Below are 23495 nucleotides of genomic sequence, written 5' to 3' on the forward strand. Positions count from 1 at the left end.
TAAGAAAATTTTAGCCCCAAAATTAATTTCAGATCTGAAATTATACTATAGGGAACGTGTCATTTTCATAAGAACTGTTGGGCACCTGTGGGGAACTAATTTTAAATGTATAGAACTGATGTGAGATATGTATGAGGAGTCACAACAAAAACCATATTTTTGTGGTAAAAAAATTATTCATAACCTGTTTTGCAAAATTTCTTCCATCACTTTCAGAGTACTCTATATCAGATGCCACACACATGTCAAGTATTTTTTTGTATGAGAAGCATCTCTGTAAACTTTTCAACTTTGGTATTGTCCAGTCACTTAACAAAGCTGTTTTTACCTCTTGCACATCATTCTTCATCAGATTTCTTGTCTTCCTCAGAAGCAGGATAAAGTCTCTCAGAGCTAGGACTGGCAAATATGGATGGTTGTGAATGAGTGGCCAAGTTGCAATACACTAGTAAGAACATGTGAGAAGGGGTTAATGTTTTGATTAAGGAATCAGTCACCTTATTGCCATAGTTGCGAGTGATTCCTCCTAACCTTCACTCATGAACATCTTGAAATTTCTAAGTAAAAGTGCTGGTTAACAGTCTGTTCTGGGGGATTTACTGTGATGGGAATTTTTCTAATCTGTTGATTCCGAGTCATTAACAACCATAACTAGTAGCCTTTGAACATTTTCTCCAGGGAAAGTCACCATGATTGCTTATATCATTGTCAAAATGAAAAATATCAAACACAACTACTAATTCCAAATGCTAGCCTATCAAAATCAACTGATTGGGATAATATTCGAGGAAACTTCCTCTGAGGGAACTAATTCCCAAGGACAATGCCACAAACATCAAAGCAGCAATGATCATATTCTTCACATTTGACCTCACTTGACTTGCTTTATTTATTCTGGGAAGTTGAAAGTCTTCCTCTGCCTTGATCCCTGCTTGGTTTCTAGGTCATACTGGTTACTCCTACTCTCATCAAGTAAATTTGCTCAAAAAGTTTTGATAACTTTCTATCTTTTTTTAAACTCCTTGCTCAAATTCAATCAAATATACTTTTGCCCCTGTTTGAGGTCAGGAACAAATTTGGCTGCAATATGTCTGGTCTCCAACTCATGCCAGTCTCTTCAAAAATACTGTCCATCGTGATGTGATAATTCTTATTAATTCGTGGGATACATTTTCAATGTTTTCTTCATTTCAAGGTGTTAAAAAACCCCACGACTATCATGGTCTTCAACACTCAGTTCTCCACATTTTAAGTGTTCAAATCACTTGAAAACTTGTGTAGCAGGAATAAAATTTAAAAAACACTTTGTTCATTTAAAACTGTCGTGGCAACTTTGGAGGCAGAACATGACGACACTAAAGGAAATCAGACTTTGATTGACTAACTGTTGTTGTGTGTGCTGTTGTTTTGTAAAGGTCTGTAGCACTATCATTTGGAATGAGATCTTTCTTCTGTGTCAATGCATTGCGGCAAGTTGCAGTCAGGATTTTTTTGGTTCCTCACTCATAAAATTTAGAGCTGCTAATGAGCCCATGAGTACATGTTGCAGGTTCGAGCCCAATTATTAATTTTGGCACATAAGTCATTAAATTCAGACAAAAAATTTGTTCATATTTAGTTATTTCATTAAGTGGCCAATTATTTTGTGCAAACACATTCTAGATAAGGGACTTCTTATTCCATATGAGTTCCAATCGTAATAGTTTCAGATTTGACCTCAGTTTGGATCTTTTTTAGACATTTTTCATCGTGGTGTATTTTACTCTCAATTTCGAAGGAAGAGATTTTTTTTCTCCTGCTCTGAATTCATAGTAGGTCACATGGTATATTCTGCACTATTTAGTTGAAGTGGGATCTTCATTTTCTTCAGTTCATTCATTCTCTAATGCTATGAGCAAGTTTCAGTTGTGATGTGCTTTAATCACCTCAAAAATTATTTTATTTAAGGTCATCTCATTTCTACATTCATGTCCGTGTGTTGTATTGAATAATTCTCAAGCATATGAAGTGTGTTTTGTGAGGTAAAATTATGACATACTCTTGTACGACATCTTTTCTACACAGTTCCAAGTTATAATACAGCCCTTGGGGGTTGTTCTTGAATTATTCAATATGGATTCTGGCTACGAGTAAACCTGAATATATTTTGCTTTGTTATTGGGCAAGTCCTTAGTAACATAGTGGAGTAAATCACAGATTCCAGTACACCAACCCTGGTGTGGACACCATCTGCTTAGCAGCTTATGGAAATCATTCACCATTCAAAACAGTGGCCATCTCCTCCATGGTTTCTCTCACATTCTCAGTTCTTCAATTTCTTTGTGAACATTTTTAATAATCTATTTGAACTTTCACACAGCATTTTAATATGAGTATCATAATGGTATGGACTTGTCTCAAATTTGATTTCTGTGTATAGTCATTTTCACAGTTTTATCAGTGGAAGTAGGCTTATGGAATAAAACTCTGTAAATCTCCGTTTGAGAAATATATTTGGCCTTATGAGCAGAAACTACCCCTTGTGTCATTGAGTCCATATTAGCGAGGATCTACTGTACATATTTTCTATGAAGGGTATGCTTAGGCGAAGCTGATGTAGCTGGCAAAGTGTTAATGTTATTGTCATAAGTGGGTATTATGTATTCAGTCAGCTAACAGATTTTTATAGTTGCAATCATGATATCAAATTTCCAAAGCAGTGTATTGAGTAATATATATCAATGCTTGTACCTTTGCCGTCAAGTCAAAGAAGTGAGGTTTTGGAATAGGTTATTTGCTGTCATGAACATGATATATTCTCTATACTTCTAAAATAATGAAAATTTTGTATAAATTGGCTGGTCAGAATCAATCTTTGGAAAATCTAAGATGTTTCTTGACCTGGTCAATAATATGTCTCTCAATTATGAGGAACAAAAATTGTCATGGCTGGTTTAGGAAGCAGAATTATCTATTGGATTAATTTTATAGTAAAAGATTTCACCCTGCAGTGCAATTGAAAACCATGAGTTCCAGCTTCTTATGAATGTGCATTTGACTATTTCATTTTTCAGTACTCGTTTATCTCTAATCAAGTTATTCTATGAAATCGTGTATTTATTTTTTTATGAATGTAATAATTCTGCTAAAGAAAATGTACCCAAGTGACATTGTATTTAATGGTTCACTCATTATTTGCTTGATCTCAATTAAAAGCTAGCCTTCAATTCAGTGCCTTAAACCATTCATAATTCCATTAGTCTGGGCACTTTTAGTGAAATTAATTGAGTTCACTCTAATTTTGTAGTAGAGCACTCTTATATCATAGTGTAAGGCATGTTTGTGATATTCTCATTTACTTCTAATCTTTTGGCATGAACATATATGAGTGTAGAAAACAATCTTTTGTTATTTTGGTACATGCTATGAAAGCCTATTGAATGCTTAATATTTTTTATTTAAAGTTCCTTTAGCTGATTTATTGTTACTGTGCTCTGTGATTTTTTTCTACTTCTTTCAATTTCATGTTTTATGTCATGTGTTTCAAAATTTGAACCACATGGGTGTGAAATTTTACGTTTCTCCATAGATTTCGATTCACACATGAAATTCAATGAAAGAAGTTCAAAATAAGTTCTACCCTAAATAGCAGGAAAATATTATTGTTTTTATTTTTCATATAGTCATTATGCCAATTTTTGCAAGTTCGTTAAAGTGAGATGTTTCCCCCTTCATACTACCCTTTTAGAAATTTTTATTTCCTGAGTTTTATTTTTGTTTTCATTTTTTATTTTTTTTCCCTGATCACCTCCATCGTCTCCCCCTCGCCATCACCTCCCCCACCCCACTCCAACAATGGAAAAAAAACTGTGAAATCCTCTTTGCCACCACTCATTCTCATCTGAACGTTTTTAACTGTCTCTTGTGTAAAATTGAACCTTTCCGTCAACCCTCCTTGTTTGTTCTGATCCCTCCATCTTCCTACTTTGGATTCATCTCTCCGTCCTCGGAAAACCTTTCTCACTCATCCCATTATGTGTCCTCTACTGCCCATGCCTCGACTCCCGTCTTCTCTTCCCTCAATACTATGACCCCCCCTACCTTACCCCCTCTGCCCCACCCCCTGCATCCCGTTAAACCCTTTGAAACTAAGCAGTCCCGGCGGATGGGGTCAAGGGGAAGACTTGGGGTCCGAGCACGTTACACCAGCGTGAGAGAGGGCAAATCATAACTCACGTGGTAGACGGAGGTCAGAAGAGGTGGAGCAAAAGCGCGCCCAACGTTCGCAATGTGCCGTTGAGTGGTGGCAGCACTGGTAGCAGCGGGATCCTTCACCTCGGAGTGCCTAACATTGGGACGCTGCAGGAAATAGGTATGCGCTCCAACCCGGCGACGTCTCCCCCCTCTCCACCCTCCCCCACCTCCCCTCCCTTCTTCCCCCACTCCTCCCCCTCCTCCTCCCCCTACACCCACCACTCCCTCTCCCCACTCCTCGAGTCCTTGACCCTGGGCGCGGACTCTGAACACTCCGATGCCACCCTGCTGCTCTTCAGTAGACGGAATTGATGAATGATGATGCGAGTGAGAGCAAATAAATGATTTATACTATCTAATAATATAATGATGCCATTCTCACAATCCTCATCTCTCATTGCATTGCATTGGTCTCTCCCTTTCTGTGGTTCTCTGTTTTGGCATTGCAATAATACGTGCATGCATTCGTATGCGTCCGCTCCTGGGCATGTGATCGTTTTGAATATTGCACATGCCCTGATGCGCATGCATATGTTTGCAAGGATGGATGTAAACATGTGTGTTTGTGTGTGCGCAGACATGTGTTTCTCTCAGGGTGTCCACTGGCTTGTAAAAGTTCATGGTTTGGACTCATTTGTGAATTACTGCTTTCAATAAGGATTAATAAAAAGTATAACTTTTTGGAAATATTCAATATTTTATAATTAAAAACAGTAACTGTGCTTGTTGAGATAAACATCTTATTTGAGAACTATATGTTGTGTAATGGATGCACTAGTGGCATGAATAAATTGCTAAATCAAAAAGCTAAATTACTATGGGTCATTTTATCATCAGCACTGTATAGGTGTGAGACATTTCGTGATCAAGTGTAATTTTTTGATTTGATCAGTGTTTCATCATATTTCTCTTTTCTTTAGTCGCCATCACATAGTAGGCGTCACAGCTATAAATGAACTAACACTGAAAGCAACATTTTAATCAATGACATTTTATCTTTGGGTAAGCACGAAGTCTCTCAGTGTACTGCAATAGCTGTAAAGCATGATTAAGTATGCAAGCTTATAGCTATTAAATAATTTCATTTATCTTACTTTATGGGTTTGATGGGAAAGTTTATTTTCAGTAGTAATAAGGAAAGAATTACTTTGGCCAGTGTAAAAGCGTCAAAATTGTCATTAATTCAGCCTTGAAAATGTGAGAGCATGAAAGAATTTTATGCTTGTGGACACCTTGATTTGTGTGTGCAGGCAATTGCGTGCACACTTGCACATGTGTGTTCTCACACACACACCACATGTATAAAAGTGTATGTGAAAACGGACCTTGGGTATCCCTCAAGTGTTATCAACCAGTGGCCTTACTTGGAGTGAGGGAAAAAAGAAATAACTCAGCTCTCTTATCCTCTCGATTTTGTCACTTCTCAAGTGTTTAGTAGATTTTTTTTATTTTTTTTTCTTGGATAAATATGAAAAATTATTGGACTTATATTTGATTATCTAATTCATCCCTGCTTCTTCCTCTATGAAACATGTGAAAGAAAATGTCACCCTTTGAAATCATTGATATAAATCTCCCTTCTTGTCCAGGCTATTCTGAGGAGTACCTTCACTCTTCGTGTAAGTTTTCGTAGCCCAAAGCCATGTTATTATAGTATGTGTGTTGTTTGTATTTGATTGCACTTACTTATTGCATGATTCAAGTCCACCTTTTGGTTAATGTTAATGAGCTGATGGCAGTTTCTGTTTTATCATTATTTGTCAAAAATGCATTTTTATTAATGTCATTCTCATTTATTTTTACCTGGATTTTTAATGATTAGCCTAGACTTAATTTTATACGGTGATGGAAAAATTAATTTATGATTTTTTATAGCATTAATGATGAAAATTTTTGTTTCAATGACCAGCAATCTTTCTTTAAATCCAAATGGATATTTGTAATGTATTGTAACCATTGTTGTTTGTTCTTATCATTCCTGTTACATTTTCACGATAAAATTATGTAAAAAATATTTCTTTCAATTTTTATTTGTTTCATTTGGTAGGTAGGCCTAATGAAAATTTGTTCTGTTATGAGTTGCTGCTTCATAATATTTTGTTGCCTTTATGACTGATACATTTGTAGCACTAGCAAGGTTACGGAATGCATTACTAGAGTACTCTGTGTATTAACTTGAGCATTAACTGCCTTAATAAATACAGAATAAATTATGAACAGTTGTTTCCTTGTATTGATCCATCCTGCATCTTTATAGTTTGCTATGGTAAATCCCATTGTAAGAAGTTGAAGTACCTACCTTTATACCCCTTTTGTGGCTGATGAGTTAGTCGGCTCAAGCATTGTTATTTTTTTATTTTACCATCAATTGCACTAAAACCCATTGTAATTTTAAGAAGCTTGCTGAAGTAGTACCCTTCCTTATCCCATGATGATTTGTTTTGATACCCAGATTAGCCAATGAGCCATTTTTCTCATGTTTATGAACCCTAAAAGAACATATGCCTTGTCATGGAGCATTGTGGATTATTTGGTGGTGGTTTGTGTATGACATAATAGTGTTAATCAGTGGTGTCGGTGGTGGTGGCGGTCTTGGTTGGTCTCAAAGGCCCAACAATGGAGTCCTCTAAGAATGCCCCCCCGTGGGCACCCAAGGCCCCCTCTCTCCTCCATTGTTCACGTATAATGGTTTTTTCCTAACATTTGGTGAGAATGACAACTGGTTGCCTAAGCACTCGCTCTTGTCTTGTGCGAGAGATTAGAGAGAGAGAGGGGGAGAGGGTACGTTTGATTGGTCCCTCCCTCTCTCCACGGCAATCGCCCACCCACACTTTCCCCCCTCCATTGGTGCGCAGACTACGTTGGCGCCGAGTGTGGTGAAGGAGGCGACTGGCCCCCACCCCCGCTGCTGCCTCTCGACGGAGGCCCCCTTCCCCCCAACGCAGTCGTCCCCATGCCAACGCTCTACAACGGCACCGGCGATAGCCTCTCGAAACGGGGCCACGGAGGCCCCAAGCTCACGCTCATCGAACTCGTGCTCTACAACATGGCAGCAATGCTAGCTGGTGTCGCTGCTGGGTACGATGTACGAGTCTCCAACATTTCCCCCCTGCACCCTCGGCTACATCCTGACAGGTGAGTTTGTTGAATCATGTTTACTTATCAGTTTTCATGTCATTGTCAGAAAAATTTCCAGAGGGGTTACACTTAAGATCCCAGACACTTCCCAGAGTTTGAACTCTTAACCCCTACTAGGTATGCAGGCCCGAAGCCAGGGTTATTGAATGGGGGTGGTCTGGTCACACAACAACTATACATTAGTATGGGGTGGGGTATAATGAATACGACTGTAAAATGGACAGAGGACAAGTTAAGCTAAGTCATTTCTTCTTTCTCACAGCTTACGCGGAGATCATGATGATAACCTTGAGTATGTCAATTGATTGTTTTATAAAGTAAATATTGGTAACATTTCATTTACCATAAATTGTGGCAACAGCCATACACATTCGTTCTCGGACTGAAACTATTTCAATTGATATATCGATATTTATATGATAATTAAAAACACATTTAAAGATTATTACAAGCAAATTTTTACATTTTACAGTTTAAATTTGCATAAAAAATTTGTCCAATGTATACCTAGTTCTATTTCTTGAGCCAAGATCTAGTATTTTTTATAGCCTTTCAAGTTTTGCATGGAGATCCAAAGCATTGTCTGCTTCCGCAGCAATTGTCAAGCAATTACGCACGTGGTACTCCTCGTATTGAGAAATGCATTTGGATACATCGTGGTCGTAGAAAGAGAGATGTGGAATGAATGTAATAAGGTTAATGGCAGGTAATAATAAAATAACTTATGAATTTGGAGGTTTACACATTCAAAAGATACTAGGAAATGACTTGCGGGTTGCTTCATGGCAAGTAATTGAGCATACTACCCAGGAAAGCACCACTATTTAAAATGTACTAACCAAATAGTTTTCCTTTTATTTTGTTCGGATGATACTGGGACCAAGAGAAATTGCCATGCTAAGGAGGAACATACTAATCAAGTTCCACTGTACTGTGTGAAATTGTGCCTGAAGGCTAGCTTTTTAATTATTATGATCTTCATTGATGATGAAAGCTCTTAGGTAGCCAAAATATGAAAGAAGCCCTTTGTCGCATGAGCACAAGGGAGACAAACAAAGGCTGTCAAGGGAAGGTATCAAAGTGTCACCACCAGATAGAAAGCGAAATTTTTAGAGACAAGAGTTATTGCTCAAGCATCCAATGGGCCGCATTTTTTTAAATATTGTCGATAAAATGTACTAGTAAAGTGCCTAGATTAATGCAACTCACAATTCAATAATGTACTATAATATAATGGTGGTATAGCCCCATTCACATTTACGGAGACATTGACACACATTTCTTTTGTTAATAGGCTTGAAGTAGAGTGCAGTATGTTGCCATTACATTTTGGTGTTGTTGCATCATAGGTTGCATTAATCGGAGAGTTAAACTTGTGCTTTCTAATGATATTTCCTCAAAAGCTAAGGCCCATTCAATGCAAGCTAACACACTTACCTCTTCACGTATCATTTTCTATCTCACTGTAAAGTTTGAACGTATTTTGATGGTCACACTTGGGTATCTTACCTTGTGAGACTGTCTCATGGGTGGAGGAGAAGTTTCTGCGAGCTGATTGATTACGAAGTGCTATCGGTTATCACTTTCACATTGAACACCGAAAAAGTAGACCACCATAAATTAAATTCACCACAATAGTAATATCCTGATCTTACAGTTTTGCCAATAATGTTCTGGAGTCATTGACATGTGCACATTGGAAATTACAAAATTTCTTTTAGAGCAGTCTATTTTGCAAAGTCTGCAAGCAAAAACTATTTGCAGCACAAAATAAAATCCAAATTTTTGACCCAGTTTACTTTTATTAGATTCAATAAAATATTGCTTTCAAAGTATGGCAGTGTTGAAGGTGGTAAAATAACCTTTAATATAGCTAGCAGTAGTGTAACTAGGGATTTGCATTGGGGTGGGGCATAGAGGGATCTGAAGGTCAACCAACAAGGGGGCATCCCCTTTCCTCAGGCAATGGGAAAATTTTTTAAAACTGACATACCTGGAAATACAGTTTACCATTTTGGCACTTAAAATTTAGATTTCACTTGTAATTCTGCGGGAAACCATCACAGCAGGGAAAACATTAGTATAATATAAAATTTTCTGAGGCTTTGGGGGAAATCTATCCCCTGATCCCCCCTCCCATAGTTACCCCACTGGCTCAATGTGTCAATGCATATAGCCCAGTTTAAGACATATAATATAATGGTATTGTTCCAGACCAGCCATCAGGAAATCTGGTTTGAAACATTGGTTAAGGTGAACGCTTTTCAAGGTGGGGCTCAAAGACCCGCTCCCCAGAGTAAGGATAATATTCTTCACCCATAGTATGGTGATGTATTTGTCAGAATTGATTTTGTGAACTTCTCATTTCCTGTGTGTGTATGTAATTATAATATTTGAGCTTTATTCGATGCCAGGTCTGAGGAGGAGGGGGAGAAGAGACGCTGGTGGTTCGGGGAGGTGGGGCGAGGTCTCCCCTCGCCCTATCTTGGATCGGATTACGAGTTCTCCAGTGCCTCTGGCTACGCTCACAACACGTACCACGGCCCCACACGGCACCACAGGCACCCACTGTTTGGCCTTGTTGGCACGGAACCGAAGCCTCTGCGATTCACAGACTCCCCGCAGCATTATGCAGCGGCCGTGGGGCGGGAAGGCATGGCACCGTCATCGTCATCTGCCATGGTTGTCGCCTCACCTGCCCCCTCCCCTCGACGGAAGTCATCCAGCACGAGCAATGATGGAAGCGAGGTGAGACCCTCAACTCTATACATTTATGGTAACCTAATGACAAAAGTATATCAGAATATGCAGGATCTTTTTGCGTGAAGTTTGCTGCCATGTAGACTTGTACTGACTGGTGATGGTCTCAATTTTTGAGAGAAAATACTCAAGGGAGCTGCCATGGGCATACCCAGCGGGGGCAGCTGCCCCCCCCCCCCCTAGAAGCAAATACAGAAGTGGATGGAATCAAAAGTTTTCAACAAACTTTCTTTTAACCCACGAAATGTGATATTAGCATAAAACATGCAGCTAAAATAAAAATTGTTTTTCAAGCAAATCATTTTAAAGACTAATAAATCCCTGTCATAATTTTCTTAAAAGTTGGTTTCATAAACGTTTTCTGTGCTAAAATGCTAATATTTTACAACTTGAACAACCATGGCTTGCCCCTACCCCCCAGTTTTGATCCTGGGTATGCCCTTGGGAGCTGCCATGCATGCCCCAGGGGTGAGAAAGGGGAAAAATGCATTGGTTGTTGCAGCAAAACCACAGATAGTCGTTGGCAAGGTAGGAATAAGGTTTGTAAGATCTGAGAAACAATGTTAGAAAAATGAGAGTACTTGCAAAATAGAATGGAGAAGGAGAGGAGCCATAATTAGATTACCCTTTTCATTCATTCCACCCATGAAGTGCGAAAAAAGTTGCTGTTTGTGCTCACTGATAAGGTCTTTTAAGTACCGTATTTGCACGAATCTAAGACGAACACGATTCTAAGACGACCCCCCCTTTCTTGGAACTCCACTTGGGGAAAAAATTTTTCAAGGGGAAAACAATCAATGCTGGAATGTTTGGCTAGGTTGCCTATGTCCCAGGAAACGCAGGCTTTTTGGCGCGTAATTATGATTAGATTTTAGCGCGTAATGACAGGAATAGTGGTACTTTATCGAGACACTTAGGTCTTATTGTTGATTCGACTAATAGCTTCTTTGGAGGGGCCATGGTCCGAAGACGAATAAAATTAAACTAGTGAAAATTAAACCTGACTTTATTAAACCCACACGAAAAACACTCGGTGGTTTGAAGTCAAGCCACCCTGGAAAGTAGGGAACCACTCGTACGATGTGAAGTTCGGAACTGATGCTATTGCGTTCGGCGTACGCAGAGCATACTGCAGAGTGTGAAGCATGACCATATGACTGTGCCATGAAAATTTTTGTCCTAAAGATGCCCATTCTTTTCTAATTAGCGTAGCGCCAGATGGGCGGATGAATTCGGATTGTTAGTAGGGAGGAACAAAATATCCTGAGAAGATATTCCTTTGTCAGTAACTCTGACAAGTGAGACTTATGGTATAACTCGTAAATTGATTACTGATAATAACCTGATATCCTGTTTTCGGAAAAAAATGCCGCATTTACTGCCGAGAAGCTCAGTTATGAGGATATCGAGTTTCGCCAAAAATCACCACCGTATTTTTCCAACTAGTTCCATGCTTAAAAAACGTTAGAAATACGTCGTGTTTGGTCTCGTTCTTTTTTGAATGACGTGCGCATTGCAAATATTTCAATCTAATAAAGGTATAATACCAATTGCCGAAATTCATTGCTAGACACCTTTTGAGCTAATAGGTGATTCATGCAGCGGTTGACCCCCAGAAACTGGGAACTTTGAAGCAGGTAGGCTGAAAAAGGTCAGTGGGTGAGAAAAGGGGGGGGCATTATACGCTTTTCTATGATTCTCGTGTAACTTGATATTTTTTTCGAAGCTAAGGTCTTCGTAATACGATCCCTGCGTGAGTTGGGACCTTTTGTTTGATTTTGGAGAAGAGGAAAGCGTCAGAGGGGAGAGGCGAATGCTGAATGGAGGGGGATAGCGGATCTTGGGAAATGCGCTTATGTTACTATCCCACGGCTTTGAGCTTCTCCCAATGGTAGTTTCATTTCGTGGGGAAGATTTAATCTGTGTGCCTGTCGTTATTAGCCATAAATGACACATTGCATTTATTTCGTCTCATTTTCGTCAAAAGATGGATGCGGGAAAATTATACGTCGGGACCGCGATCTTCAAACGATCAATGCGGGAAAACGATACTTCGGAGATGCGGGAAAAAATTACATTATCTATATGGAACTTTATTTGGGACCAGAAACGGCGAACGATGAATGCGGAAAAATGATCAATGCGGGGACGATAGATCGGGGTTCCACTGAATAACTTTTCTTTTGAAAGCGGCAGTGTAATAACTTCTTTTCTCTGCCATCGTAATACTCTGAAAGGCACGGTGAATCACAACTGAATCGATCTCTCTAATCAGAGGCAAATCATGTTGCCTTCTTACCGTTGCTCTGAGAAAAATGCAACAACTTTGTAGCAGAGTATTCCGCGACGGCATTGAGGCTTAAACGTTAAAATTTAGGTAAATTGTAACCAATCACACGAACATTTTGTGAGTTGATCGAGCTTTAACTTGATTGGAGCCGAACCCAGGCTAAAGCAGGCAATCTCGCGGACACGGCAGAAGTGCACCCGGCGACTGATCGGCACGCACCGAATCTTTGCCTGCTGCCCAAAAATGGAAAATGTTTTTTTCTTTACTTGAACGCAAAATGAAACATGCTTAATTACTGTTAAGCTATTTTTGACGTTGATTTTTCGTTGTATAGCTATCAGGTGGCAAACTCAGGTGTCCATAATTTTTCCGACGTAAATTATGCAACCCAATTGACGTCAAGAATTTTGCATCCGATTGTAAGACGAACCCTCTTTTCTGCAGGAGTTAGGAGGGAAAAAAACCTCGTCTTAGATTCGTGCAAATACGGTAATAGCCATTTTATCTTGATGATCACTTTGCCTTCACACCTCTCTATGTCCTCATGCTGTGTCGTCTTTTTCCCCTAATAGAGTAACTTTTGAACTTCAATTATCCAAATCGCACATTCTGGTGATTCTGGGTTTAATCTGTGGTTCGATTTTATGACTAATGAACCTCACTGAGTGGCATTAAGGAATATATTCGTCATATATTTCGGCTGTTTAGAAATGCATATTGATATAAAAGCACTGACAAATATTTCTTGAGCAGTTATTATGTCTCCAAATTTGAGAGAATTGAACCAAGTTGTTTTTATTTCAGCAAGGAAAAACTCGCCTTATTAGTCCTTATTCTATCCATTATATTTAAAACCTGTCTGCTTTCTTTACTGCCTTTTTCATTATAAATGAATGGCTGACGTGCATCTCTACCACGCAGGTGACATATCCAATGGGTGGCTCCACAATGGTGATGGAGCGCAGTGCAGGCGGAGTGTATGTGCCCGTGGACTATGTGCCGAGTGGTGAAGGAGGTGGCGGCCACTACATTGTGAGCCAGTATTGTGCCCACCCCGAGCAATATCGGACGGATCCCCCTTCTTATGCCTCGTACCCCAATTGCTCAGACCAAACCCCCTCCCCTTATGCCATCTACGCTGGCACCACGGGCGAATACTACGCCGACTACGGAGGGGGTCCACCCCCACCGCCTCACCCTCCTCCTCCCCCTCCCGCCCCCGACGGCAGCACGCGCAACTACCACGCCTACGACAACCCGGGTGGGGGCGGAGACCAGGTGCTGTTGCCCCCACAGCAGCACCTCCCGCCTCCCCATCACCCACCACCCAACTATGCGGCTGCATCACCCCTCTCGGCACACCACCACCAGCACCTACTGCAGCAGCTGCACCATGTGGCAGCCGCGTGGGCCCAGGCACCCCCCTCGTCCTCCTCTGCGCTGCCCCCCCCCTGCACCCTCGCCACGCCTGGCCTTTGGCCACCGCCGCACCCCATCCAACGTCTCCACGGCCTCGTCCAGCTCCAACGTGAACCCCAGCTTCCGGCTGGAGGACGAGGGAGACTCGCAGTATAACACGCCGACGCACCGGGGAAGCCCAGCGGTTCGGGGCATGGGGTCAACGGGTTACGAATACGAATACCCCCTGGCCTCCTCACACTACTACTCAAGGCAGAACTCGATGGAAGCGGAGGCGCGACCATCCTCACTTGAGATGCCGCGTATCCTGCGCTCCAGCCTCCGACGGTACAATGCCCCCTACGGTGGGGGAGAGCGCAGCACAGGAGGGAGCGGGGGTGCAGGCAGGTGAGAATGTTTCCAAGTTGGAAGGGTAGGGAATTGTTATCTAACTCGTTTGTGGATATACTCTTATGGCTTCACAGGGTAATGTGAACTATTAACTGAGGTTTAATGCATTAAAAATTTCATCAGATTTTTATATTTTAATTAGTAATTATTAAATATAATTTGAAATATAATACTAATACTTTCCTGTGGGTGATGCAATAAGTTGATAGATATGTGGAAGACAAGCTTTAAGGAAATCAATCTGGAAGCATGCACCGAATGGCCATCTATTGTTGTCCAACAGATTCATGCTTCAATTTGTGGAAGTTAGGCATATTTAAATAAATAGAAAATTGTACCACTTTTCCGCAAACTTTTTTAGAGTGTGCAATGCGTTCAGTTCACAGAGCTATCATCTGGTACAAGACTGTCTTGATGATGGCTCTGTGAGCCAATACGCATTATTCGCAGTAAAAAATTTTGTGGAAAAGTGTTACTATCATACAACACGTTTTGGTTCAAAGAGCCAACATCAAGACAGTCTTGTACCAGGTGATGGTTCTGTGAGCCAAAATGCATTGTTTGCAGTAAAAAATTTGTGGAAAAGTGCTACAATCTTTCATTTATTTAAATATGTATTATTGTGTTTCGTGAGATGTTCAATCCTTAGAGAGGAAAAATAACAAAAAAAAGCTCCGCCAAGAAAATAAATTGAATGTCATTCCTACTACAGTTTTTAATCATGTGCTTTTCTTTCTTTACTCTATTATGTGGGAATATTTTGAATATTATTTTGTATAATTAAAGGCATTCTGCCAGTTAAGGTAGCTTTACAGGAGTCACTTTTCCATTAATCCCTTATGTTTTCCCTCTAAAATTGTTTCTATGTAATATAATAAGAGATAAAAAAATTAAAAGAGAATCGTAATTTTTAATTTTTGATCGACAGCCTATTTCACATGCTATTCACGGCATTAACTTAAAAGTCTTTCCTAAATGAGTCGATAACGTCTTACACTCTTGCTGAGCAGTTCATCACTCTTAAGCACTCTACTTGCACCTGGCTCATGTGTAAGCTCTAACCTTCTTCAATATGCTGCTCTTAGAATGACAGCAACAATAAATTCCACCATGTGTGTAGTCGGCCAAACTCCAGTGAAAGTCCACCAGGTCAATAACATAAATGTCACGCATCTTAAGCATTAATCACTATTACAGTCTGTACTTTTCCATTTCAACAATTAATTTTAAGCCTTTGATAAGTGCATAATTGACCTACAGAAGAAGGCTCAGGTGTATTTGAAGCTGATATAAATCATGTTGTTTGTTTTAAAATTTATTTTGGAATTAAAAAATACTTCTTCAAGTTTATTTGATTACAAAATACTTTCAAAAATACATGTATGTGTTTTCAATAATGTTCACATCTGGGTATGAATTTGGATTCCTGAGACCTTATTTACAAATGTAGGTAGGAATTTCCAAACATTCACGTAAATACCTTAGATTTTTGTCAAGAGACTTTCTCAAAATATTTGCAGCTTTTTAGGTAAGATTTTCCCCATAGTTGAGGACTTTCTCCTCACTATACTCATGAGTGTAGGAAAAGCAGTTGAAACTGATCACCATGATGAGAGGGGTAAGGTGGGCATTCCAAAATATACGTGTAGGTTTAACGTGTATTGGGATTATAAAAAGACCTACACCCAGGTGGGGTAGAAGAGAGCAATTTTTCTAATAATGAGTGGCACCAAAAGTCAACAGCTGCTGCAGCCTAAGGGCTGAAAATTTTGGGTGTCATTTTTCATTTGTTTTCCTTCTTTGTGTTAATTATCTTTGCTGGTTTGACCATTTTCGCTGCCTAATTGCACTTAGCTACTTGTTGAACATACTTGTTTCAGGTTTAAATTGGTTGAATAACACAAAAAGTAATAACTAGAAATTTTTCACAAATTAGCTAATTGTTCCATAACTAATATAACAAATTTAACATTATATATTTGACAAAAAAGCACATTCTTATATTATTATTTAGCTATTTATTGTCTATGTATGTATAGAGAGAAAACTTTTCAATTCAGAGGGATGGGTCAGAGGTCTCCCTGCCTATGGTGTCCTTCCTAGGAGAAAAATGCCCAAAAAGACATCCATGCCCTAAGGGGGAGTGTCCTTTTGCAAGAGTTTCCATCCTTAAGGAAAAGAATATCTCTCTGCCTGAGAATTCAGATTTGTCCCATAGTCTGTGAGGAGAGGTTTCACTGTATTAAGTATGAAATAAAACTCTCTCTTCTTCTATTTGGTGGTTTTCCATTTCATAAATTTATTTGGAAGGAATAACTTACATAATACCACAATATGGCATGCAAAGGCATATGACTCACGTTTTGACTTTATATTGTCATCATTAGGAAATCTTATGATAGTGCTACTCTCTCAAATACATATTCACAGTCAGGGAGGGAAAAAAATGATTGGAGGTGGATATCATAAGTGATGATGCTGAGGATTTTTAACTTGTGAAAGTTTTGGCTGGGAAAAGGGCTCTTGTGGTATAAAGGAGGGATACAGACGCATCTTCGATGAGTTGGGAAATAACAATCATTTATGAAAGTGACTCCAAGGCATTTGTTCTAATTATTATTAGTTATTGCTAAATCGAGGTTGCAAAAAAATAGTGACTCTCGCTACCATTGTTGCATTATCTTCTTATGGCTAGCTAGCATAAGCTGTATCTTGCTATGAAAAAACAGGGATGCCTTGAATCAAATAACTTGGGGAAAATTTCTTATTTTTCCTGGAGTTTAGTAACTGGCCATTACAGATACATACATATTATTTTGTAGTGTCATTATGTAAAAGTTATTGTTTTTGATAGAGATCAGTAAGTTTGGTTCTTTGGCTCTTGTTTCCAATGTAATTCTACTTATCACCAGAACTAAGCCAAAAAGATTTGTGTCAAAATAATTTGAGCAAAATCCCGTGGGAAAACTTTTCTAGAGCAAATTTATGCTACATGCTTTAATTAAATTAATGTTATAAATCTCACTGGTTATGAGATAACCTGATGTGTTATTTCACCCTGTTTTCATTTTTCTTCTGGGAAAATTTTTCAACAGATTTTGAGAGTTAAGCAATGAAAATGAAGCACTTAATCAAAACCCTGGAGTGAGAACTAGGACTCAGAACCGATGCTGGAAGCCAAAATGAATTCGCAGCCAAAAATGAAGTGCGACCAAAGACCCATCCTTAGTGTTTATTTAAAATTGAAATATGATCATGCATTGTTCAATTGTGCTTATAATACCATTGAATTCTCAGGTGCTCCCCGAAGCCAGGTGGCTGGGGTGGAGGGGGCGGAGGAGGGGGGAGTGGGGGAGGCACGCCGACCAACCCAACGCCCCCGGAGAGCGTGACGAGTGAGGACAGCAGCTACGTGTCGGCCAAGGAGAACAGTTCATCATCGGTGAACCGGGTGCGTTTCTCACCCTCCCCCTCCTCCACTCCCTCTGGTGGTGGAGGTGGGGGGGGTGTGGAGACCCTGTTGGACATGCCGACGCACGGCCAGACGCAAGACAGCACGGTGCCGTTGCAAGCGGCGAGGAGCACGTCGTCGACCACCAGCAGGGGGGGAGGCTATCACCTGCCGCCATCGCAACAGATGGTGGCACAAGCGCCAGCCGCTCACCACCACCACCACCACCACTTCCAACACCACCAGCAGGGGGCACCCTCCTACCTCCTGCACCCGCTGCCCCTGCCGCAAGAGCAGCAGACGGTGGCGCAGCAACCGCAACCGAGGCATAGTCGCAAGCCTTCCATCAGTGAGCTAGAGCGGGAGTTCCTCTCGTAGCAAAGGCGAAGGGCTGCCGACACTGTGTTGGCGTGGCGTCGGCAGCTGGACTGACACTCAGGGGAGAAACTCTTTACGTTCATCTTATTCTTCTTGGGTTTGGAAGTGCTCGTCTGTTCTCGTTCCTCAGTTGGATTTCGTTGCATCTCGAGGCTTTCCCATTGGCTCTCCTCCCCCCACTTCCATGCCCTTACATTGTTTTAAAAATCCATTCCGTGCATTACATCACACAGCTTTAGCAAAAATTGAAAAAAAGAAGTGAGTCTGAAATTTTACCTGCTACTGTTACATAGTGCCTGAATATACTTGTAAATGAATATTTGAGATGTAAATATCTCAAAGCCTTTCAGAGTAAGTTGTTAATAATGTGTCGACTAGGGTTTGTATGACCCATTTGTGGATTGTAGTTCTGCATTGGAGCAAGTGAGAATTGGACTTTTTTCACTCCCAGGGATATAAATAAGCATTGCACACCAACAAGCCACATATGAACCAAAATAAAAAATGTAGCTATTAAATCAAATGACTTATTAAATGCATTGCATGATGTGCAATACTTCTTTTGAACAATGGTTGGCAATTTTGCCTGTGGACTCATGGTAACTTGTAATGCTGCAGTATATATTTGTGACTGTTTAGTGCCTGTATAAAACAATCCCAATGCTTTGGTGGGAATACCATTTGAACTTGAAGTTTGAATGATATGTACTGGACTGCTGTTCTTTATCAGATGTCTGCAGGCATGTAAATTTTGTCCCAGAATGTTGCCTGCTCGAGGACACGTTTATTGCTAATATCTAAACTTATTATTGTCCTTGCCATATCATGATGTTATAAAAAGCAAGCAAAAGTAAGATATTAAAAATATGGCATTGCTTCAGTGGTGGCAAAACATTAACATTCCAAATTAATTCCATTTATTATGCAGTTTTAATGAACTGCCTTTTTTAGTCCCAATTTTTATTCGATGGTATTAGACAATGAAAGACATCCAACAAATTTTAATTTTTTTCATCCAAGCACAGATATCTGTATTTGTTTAAGCCGTTTTTAAGACTGTGCCTTTGGTGCTAGAGATGTTTGTTTCATTGCCTCACCCCAAAAAAAACTCATTTTTGTATTATTTCTTCATATTTTGCTCAAAAAAGTGCCCATGTGCACTTGCCCTTCCTTATATGCTCTGCTGCAAAAGAATCGGATGATTGGCGACACTGAGCACGAGAGAGGTAGAGAATGGTGGTATGTCCGCGCATTGAATGTGTTGCTGCATGCATATTTAGCAAGTGGAATTCTATTCCATGGAAGGTAGTTAGTCTACCACCAGTGCTGGATTTTTTTTCCTAGCAGTCACATTCCGAGTGTTGATTGTTTGTGCTGTCTCCATGGACTGTGGAGCATGCACTATAAACTATCATGTTATCATAAGCCTTTGTACAAAGGAGAGAGAGAAAGCAATTCTAAAGAAACAGGTGTTGTGTTTGTTACTTATACATATGTACGTTAATATATTTAAATCATGCTTTTCAAACTCCAAAAGTGGGCAGCACAGGATTTCTTCCCTTTGCTATAGTGCATCGTGGGCATTCTTAACGATGGAGCACCAATCAACTTATGCTAGTCTATTTATTTAAGTTTAGCTTTTTTCCTCCTTACTCCTTCCACAAGTTAAGGCAACCATTGTAAATTTTTAAATTACGTCTAACGCAAAAATTACATTCCATGATGTTTTTTAACTTTGTACAGCTGCCATTCTGTATGCATACTCTGATATCAACATCATCTTCCAAGAAGTTTACTTAAAAGTGGAGGTCCAAAGGCCTATTTTTTCAACCCTTGTCTTTCAGACCAATTGTGATAATAGTGTTTCAGATCATTTTATTCTCTCAGTATAGTTAAAATTTTATTTAATTCGTGAAACTGGTGAATTTTTTTGCTTGCCTAATTGAGGAGAGTGGAGTGGGATGTATTGCTGAGCTGTGCAATCACGTTCTATGAGTGGAGTGCATCCATTTTAGAAAAGAGGGACAAATATTGTGCTGTCTGCTGAAAAATTCTTCTTGTAAATAATGCATTTGTTTAAAAAAAAGGTCTTGTACATTCCCTGATAAAAGATGATCGCAGCACGTAATTTAAAGTTCAAGGTGATGATGAAACAAATTATGTTAATTTTAACATTAATGAAATGCTTTTAATGGTGATTTTCTGATGAAGACACTAATTACAAAATTAAATAATTTTGATGGAACCTTGTTTTTCTTGTTTTTGTGTATTGCCTGCTTTTTCCCTTCTCTCCCTCCATGGATCAACATTCTACATATCATTTTGGTAAATATTGATGGTCGATATTTACGGACAGCAAGACTTACATTGCCTCAATGTACCACAGTTAATAGGTCCTTGGGGAAATGCCCTTTCACCTGCTGTCTGCTTGCAGGGTGTACTAATAATAGTATTTATTTATCCTGAGACATGTTATGTGTTTGGAATAAATCAAACAACATAAAGATTAAAATACCAAGTCACACTATTCCTCTAGAAATTCCAGTCTGAGAAAAATATCTAAAAGGTACTCAAAAGTTTCCGTTTTTTAATAAACCCTGATAAACATGATATTTTGAATTCTTTTTGGTGTAATAATATTATAAATGCATTAGCCATATTTTTGCCTCCTTGGAATGAGAGTTAATGAGAGATCTCCCTTCCGAAGAATCTATATTTCTTCTCACATTAACTTGATGATCGAAGTCATTTTGTCAAAATAATTGGCACTCTCGGAAAAAATCATTATGTGGAGTTAACTAATGGAGGGTATGGTAAGGATTTTAATTTTTATAGAAGTGATTGTGGGTTCGCCCAAAGTGGGCTTTGTGGTTCATTTTGATTGATTCAATCATTCTGAAGGAAGAGCCCCAAAATGATTCAATTGGTGATCCCTGAATGAATTTCTACTATGCTAAAAATGACTCATTGTTTTGCACAATCTTTTTTTCACACGCATCACAGTAGGACACACCACGCTTTCAACTAATGCATCCTTCATTCGTCCTTCCTGTAACTTCTCTCCATTTCGGATTGTGTTATTACTTCATACTTCCATATTTCCCCAAATATCACCTGATCTTTTCTTTCCTTATCTCTTCAAATAGTGTCCCTCACTAAATGTATTCAATACTTTTTTTCCATCTCTTTAGGTCAGGAAAAGAATTATCACATTGAAAGCATTACAAATCTTTCCTTTTTGTGCTGATTAAAATTATCAACATTTTAGAGGATATTTTAATATTGAAGGGTATAGCTGCTTTCAGAAACTGAGTACCTTAACACCTGTTGAAAATATTTTACTTCTAAATGTTGCATGGTATCATTACGATACTTAACTGAGATCAAAAATCTTTGCTAGCTTTGGAGTAAAAAGCGTTTTACCTCATTTAGAGGAATATATCTTTTTGCCTGATCTCTTTGTCTCGGATACTTTTCTTACTGCCCCCCCCCCCCCAAACTTTATTGAAGGGAAGATATATTTAAGATTGAAGAGATGCAATTTATACCTTTATCAACAATTTAAAATTACTTCACTGAATTACATCTTTTGAAAATCCTGATGTCATTCCTCATCCATTCTCAGTTTCCTCTCCTTGCCAAACATAATGAGTTCCAATTTTGTTTACTTCTTTGTCTTCTATTGTAACATTGGCGTACCCAGCGAGGGGCAGCTGCCCCCCCCCCCCCCCCCCCCCTAAAGCAAAAGTCGCTAATGTCTTTAAGGAAAATAATATTTTTTCTAGCAAATAATTTTAAAAACTAATAAAGAGTGGTTAAAGTTTCCTTCAAATGTTGATTTCTTCCACCTTTTCCATGCTTAAATATTACCTACAACTTTAACTACCATGGCTTGCACCCCCCCCCCCCCCCAAGTTTTCATCCTGGGTATGCACTTGTATTGTATGTCTTTAATGTAACCTTCTCCACATATACATCTTAAAGGCCTGAAGCTTACATTCATCTCATGTACTTCCTCAGGATTCACATGACCAGGGGCGCAGCTAATAATTAAGGCTAGGGGGGGTTTTAGGTGCTACTAATACTTACGGGTGTTGGGGTATTGCATACCCACCAGGGTAAGCAGGCGTTGTGGGGGCCCTCCTCCAGAAAAATTTTTAATTTTATGGTTCAAAATGGCAATTTTTACGGCTTTCTTAGGGATATTTGATTTATCCTTACACTATTCTATAAGTAATACTGATCCAAATAAGTAAAATGGATTAAAGTTAAAAATTTCTCTGAGCTCTGCGGGGGTTTTATCCCCCATAACCCCCCGCTGTGCCACTGCACATGACTTTTCCATAGCATCTGATTCTTTACACTGAGCTTTCCCCTTTTCCTGGAACTATTACATAATCAGCCTTCTTCTTATTTGATAACAATGACAGAGCAGTAAATTTCTGCACGGAATTGATGCTTACATTTAATCTTAACTTTTTCACTACTATTATTACATTTTGAATCAAATGTTTCATGTCTGAGGAGTAAAGATTGTATTCTTTGTACAAATATAGTTGATCTAACATGAATATATGTTCGTTAATGTTGAAAAAATGTATTGATATCCCTGTCAAAGATTTCTGATTTGAAATTTTCCCTGCTACAACATTATGTTCCATTTCTAACATTGGACAGATGTGAACCAATATAGAATGCATGGAACTGGTTGGGTGAATGGGAATTCAAGAAACCTACAGGGTTCTTTGAGGAAAGCATGGAACTGATTGGAACCAGTACAATTAATGTTTGTCACTTGTAGGGAACAAGTGTGAAACAAAAGAAATATGTTAATCCTTTTGTTCCATATTAGTTAATTTTTAAATATCAGTCAGGAACAATTTCCTATGAGATGGCAGGGCGCAAATAGGGTACCTACTCAAATCAAATTACTGGAAAATATTATGAACAGATTTTTTTCACATCTACAAGTGCAAGATTCCCACACCTGTTTCACAGCTGACCTGATCACTTTCAGATCTAACTTGAATGGGAACGGGCATGACATTTATAGAGGTATATCAATTTATTTTACTTAGACCAATTTATTTTACTTAGAAATTAGGAATGCTTGATATTTTAGTGACAGAATTCCCTATTTTTTCTGCCACAGGAGAAGGGTGAATCCATTTTTGTAACAGTTGCATTTATTTGATTTTATAAATGTTATAGTATTAAGTTACAATTAAAAATTACTCAGCTCATGTAATAAGTGGATTTAAAGAAAATGCTGACATCCCCTTCTAGTTTACAATGTCACACTGCTAACATTCGAGCATAAAGTTACACTCCTCCACAAAGCTCCTTCAATTGTTATCGAGCAGTTGATTTAAACTCCACCGGAACCAGATCTTTACATTTGAACATAAAGTTGCACAATCGGCATCTATAGGGCCA

The 23495-nt window shown here is 39.2% G+C and overlaps 1 protein-coding gene across 1 annotated transcript in view; it reads left to right on the forward strand.

Moving 5' to 3' along the window:
* Positions 1-20304, forward strand: part of LOC124154446 (mitogen-activated protein kinase kinase kinase 10) — a 273721-nt gene extending 253417 nt beyond the window's left edge. Inside the window, 7 exon segments of the mRNA XM_046528168.1 lie at positions 4136-4351; positions 5823-5852; positions 7089-7368; positions 9786-10119; positions 13343-13558; positions 13560-14227; positions 17528-20304. Coding sequence (XP_046384124.1) covers positions 4136-4351; positions 5823-5852; positions 7089-7368; positions 9786-10119; positions 13343-13558; positions 13560-14227; positions 17528-18059 — 2276 coding nt within the window. The 3' untranslated portion in view covers positions 18060-20304.
* Positions 20305-23495: the final 3191 nt, after the last annotated feature.

The sequence above is a fragment of the Ischnura elegans genome, chromosome 2 (assembly GCF_921293095.1).
Source record: "Ischnura elegans chromosome 2, ioIscEleg1.1, whole genome shotgun sequence".
Taxonomy (NCBI): Eukaryota; Metazoa; Arthropoda; class Insecta; order Odonata; family Coenagrionidae; genus Ischnura; species Ischnura elegans.